Below are 4,315 nucleotides of genomic sequence, written 5' to 3'. Positions count from 1 at the left end.
CCCTTTAGGGACCCTTCTACCTGAACCCTAAACTATTCTCCTGCCCTTGGATTATCTCTAGTTGTGAAGGACACCAGAACACGGGTTTCCACAGCCATTTTATGCTATCAAGGTTGTTAGTGTCTGAGAAGCTAAAACACTTAGCTGGTTCTGCTGTAAAGCTGCCTTTCTGGAAAAAGATGGCACCCTTCAACTTAAATAATGAAATAATTTTTTTTTTGAGTTTCAACTGTTAATGGGTAGGAAATTCCCTTGAAATTTAATTAAAGACCTCTCCCTGGTATTTTATCTTGGCCTTCCTCCAGTGGTAATGCCATTTATCAACCACTGGGGAAAAGAAGAGAATGAAAAAACCTCTTTTACTGCAAGGAACCTGCAGTGCTATTTTTTGTGCCAGAGAAAAGAACAGGCCTAACATACTATCCTTCTCCTGCTTTTTTCCCTTCAAGTGATGGTTTTTCTTCTCAAGCTGTTACTCAGAGGTGACAAAACCCACAGTCAGAAACACGGACCTTAGCAAAAGTACATGTTATGAAGATTACCAAATGAGTGGATGAGGTTTTTAGAATACTAGAACTGAATTACATCAAATTTCCAGTTTCTTGGAGAGCAAATATGCCCTAGCACCATCTTTTCCCACTTTGCTTTTGCTGTTCACAATTACTTTGGAAAACGTATTCTTAAAAAAGATCTGTTGACAGTTCATCACTGGAAGAGCACTGGGTAAGCAAAACTTTAGAGATAAAAAGACTAATATGGAGGGTAACTTAAGTGGGTTGGCAGTTCTCTGTGACTATAAAAAATAATAGTTGACTGAGACCTTGATCCAGAGAGGCGATTTTGAAGCCATGTCTTTAGAAGCAGCTGTGCCTGGTGACAATCATATGCAGTTGCTGTGAGGTGATCTCAATCTGTGGTTGGCAAAACATCATACCTGCTCTGTGGGGGGGGGGGAGTGCGCGCACATCTACAGACACAGGAGGACTGTGTCATTTGAAATTATGGGAATTTGCTTCTTTTCTGCCACTAAATGAGAAAAAAGAACCTGGGAAAGAAATCAAGGAAATGACTTTTAACTTATCCATCTGAAGAAAGGAGACTACTTGAGGCTAATTCAAAAAGAAAAGAAGGGGACAGAAAAGGGAAGTCAAGATGTACATTTTAATTAAAGCGGAGGCAAAAAAATGGAATGAGAATGGAACTGCAGCTGTAATGAACTGTATTGTCTCCTGTGTCTTCCAATGCCTATCTTTCTGACAAGGCTGGAATCCTTGCTAGAATCGCTTCTCTCTTTATCTTCCGTTCCAAGGATGGTTTTCTTTTCATGACATTTAGTCTTGAATAAACCTCCACTCTCAAACTCCATCTTTTCTGGGAAATGACAGCCCAGGGAGGAGCCCAAGAATTTGCTTTATAACCTCCCTCTTGGAAATCTAGTATTGCACAAACAAATGTTCTGGACAGTTCGAGAACAGACTGCTAATATTTGTGGCTTTTCCAATAAAAGCATTGCCCTATTTTCTATTCTGAATACTGTAGAAAGATAATTTCCTGCCATCTCTTCTACCCTTCCAAAGAATTAACTGATACCATGAAGTGAAATGATGATCATTGTGTAACTAACAATTTTTCTGAAGTAGTATTATAAGAAAATAAAAAAATCAATGCAGTGTTTGTAACATGACAATGCCCAGCAAATGAAGGCTAAGGCTGAGGCCTTAAGAGAGGGGCCTCATGTTCAGTAACAACACTGTGCCCTGCAACAAACCTATGATTTACCTTGCGTGCCACCCCTTTTCTTTCCTCTTTCAGACCCAAAGAGGAAAGGATGGGGTCCTGGAGACCAGCAACGGCCCCACTTTGCATTGAGAATTATCTGAGTGTTACAGCATTGCTTCTCATGAGTTGACTCAGGACGTTTTGGTTCCATTTTAGTAACTGGCAGATGAGGGTTTCTCCTGACCTAGTGGGGGTGGGTATGGACCTACGGCCTCCAGTTTGCTGCTTTCATTATTTTTGGAAAGAGACTTCTCCAGCTTCAATCGGGGATGGAATTTGGACACCTAGCGAAGACAGAATGTAGCTTAGTTAGTTTTGGCTTAGCATTTATGCAATCACTGCAGTTTGCAAACATATTTATTATTTAATGCAGTGTGTGAATCCACCCATGTGGGAATCCAGCCAATGTATTCAACAAGTCATGGGTAAAACAAATTCTCTCTTAGCATAATGTGCAAAGCAGTCTTCATAGAGATGTGATTTTCCTTTTCCTGTGTAACTTTGGCAATATAAACATTTAAGGTGAAAGCATTGCATCTCTCCCTAATGTAGTCAGTATTCATACTATTCTTCCTTTCCTGCAGGAGGGAATGGGAGAGAACATGATAGGAACTTCAAATGAATCACTGGTGACCGAGTTCATCTTAATTGGATTATCAGAATATCCTAGAGCTCGGATTATTCTCTTTTGCTTCCTCTTGGTGGTGTATCTCATTAGCTTTCTTGGGAATGGACTCATCATTGTGCTGAGCATTGCAGACCCACAGCTTCATACCCCCATGTATTTCTTCATTTGTGTCCTTTCCGCCATAGACTTTATTCTTACCAACAATCTACTTCCTGAGTTCTTGGTCAACTGCTTCATCTACAGGCCCACAATTTCTTTCTCCAGATGTTTGGCCCAAATGTACCTTGGTTTATTTCTGGTTGTAACAGAGTGCATTGTCTTGGCTATCATGGCATATGATCGCTTGGCAGCTATATGCCAGCCTTTATACTACACACAAATCATGAGTTGGAGATTATGCATTTATCTGGTAGCCACATCAGTGGCCCTTGCCTTGATGACGACCCTGATCAATGTGCTCTTGCAACCCACTGACTTCTGTGGCCATCGCATCATCAACCATTTTGGATGTGAGCTGCAATCTTTACTCAAACTGGCTTGCTCCAACACAGTCATCAGTGAGCTCTTTATGCATGTTTCCAGCCTCTTTCTGCTAATCCCTCCCTTTGGCTTCATAGTTGTGACATATGGTCGCATAGGCCTGGCTATACTGCGTATAAGCTCTACTCTTGGGCGCAGAAAAGCCTTCTCCACCTGTAGTTCTCATCTTGCTGTGGTCAGTGTCTTTTATGGAACAATCATGATCATGTACTTGAGACCAGAAGGGAAATCCGTTTCTGAAAAGGACAAGGTCATCTCCTTAACATATGGGGTTCTGACCCCCATGCTCAATCCTCTGATCTACAGCCTGAGGAACAAGGATGTCAAGGGGGCTTTTTGGAAGCTGTTTCAAAGAAAAATGTTAATGTAATATATAGATGTGCTCACCATGTAGGTCCATTGTAGCTTCTGTAAAAGTTATGTTAATATTTTTATTGTTCTTGTTGTTATTATTTATATTAACATTATATTTATGCTTACAATAGATGCAGAGTATGACCTCAATCAGGGAATAAGCAATCTTGACCTCGAAATTCTTATAGATGTCAAGGAATAGCTCAGACTCATTTTGTCATGAGGTTTTGTTGATGCTTCCTTTACACACATGTACCCATTAAAGTTGTTTTACAGGTTTTAGGTGGCATTAACTGGTGGTATTATTTTGATATAGTCTCCCTATATCAAGCTACCTCCAAGGTACTTCCTGGATTTTTATAACCACAATACTAGCCCTGAAGTGCACCAGACGCTGAGCTGTAACTTCCAAGGAGGCAACAATGTTAAAGCTAGGAGGAGAAATAAAGGTATAATTAGATGATACATTTATTTGATTAGATCAGGTCATTCCTTGGCAATCTTACTTGTTGTAGTCTCCAAACCAAGACAGAATCTTCCTAATTTGAATCCGAAATTATTTCCCAAAGGGAGTTAATCCATCAGGACTCATTTACCTCCCTGCAGGAGGATCCTGTGGGGTGCCTCTTCCTGATATGTATTATATGCATTATTTGATAGGATCTCCTAACAATATTTGCACATTGCATTGCATTTGCAGACTTTATTAGAAAGTCAAAGGAAATTTCACATGGAACTTGCATGGAAAAAGAGGGCAGTTATTACTTCTCCAGTAGGGGTGTGAGGGTCCTTTTGCACTCCTCTGGGTTATAGCCCTCTTGTGGAAAGGGGGAGAAAATAGATTCCTGGTAACCACCACTCAAAAGAGAAAGTATAATTGATTATGCCTTCTTCCCTACTATGCAGAACATCCTTAATTGAATATATTAAACTAGAACAGCCCTTATATAGTTCTACGTATCTGGATAGCAGAGGCCCAAGAAGGCTATTGGAGCCACAAAAGTCACCGGCAGA

At 40.5% G+C, this 4,315-nt stretch overlaps 1 protein-coding gene across 1 annotated transcript; it reads left to right on the top strand.

Annotated features, from left to right (window-relative positions):
• Positions 1 to 711: 711 nt before the first annotated feature.
• LOC148216266 (olfactory receptor 13H1-like) lies at positions 712 to 3,317 on the top strand. Its single transcript, XM_088137894.1, has 2 exons — positions 712 to 723; positions 2,364 to 3,317. Exon 2 carries the CDS (start codon positions 2,370 to 2,372, stop codon positions 3,315 to 3,317), a length of 948 nt encoding a protein of 315 aa, XP_087994020.1. The 5' UTR covers positions 712 to 723; positions 2,364 to 2,369.
• Positions 3,318 to 4,315: the final 998 nt, after the last annotated feature.

Source organism: Python bivittatus, unplaced genomic scaffold (assembly GCF_059951505.1).
Source record: "Python bivittatus isolate LINGU-HERP-01145 unplaced genomic scaffold, Pbiv_v1 ctg000220_np1212, whole genome shotgun sequence".
NCBI lineage: Eukaryota > Metazoa > Chordata > Lepidosauria > Squamata > Pythonidae > Python > Python bivittatus.
Note: the sequence above shows the minus strand (reverse complement) of the source record. Positions and strands in the feature narration are given on the sequence as shown.

Excerpts from the sequence above, each read along its gene's own strand:
- LOC148216266 (XM_088137894.1), top strand. The coding sequence starts at position 2,370 with ATGGGAGAGAACATGATAGGAACTTCAAATGAATCACTGGTGACCGAG.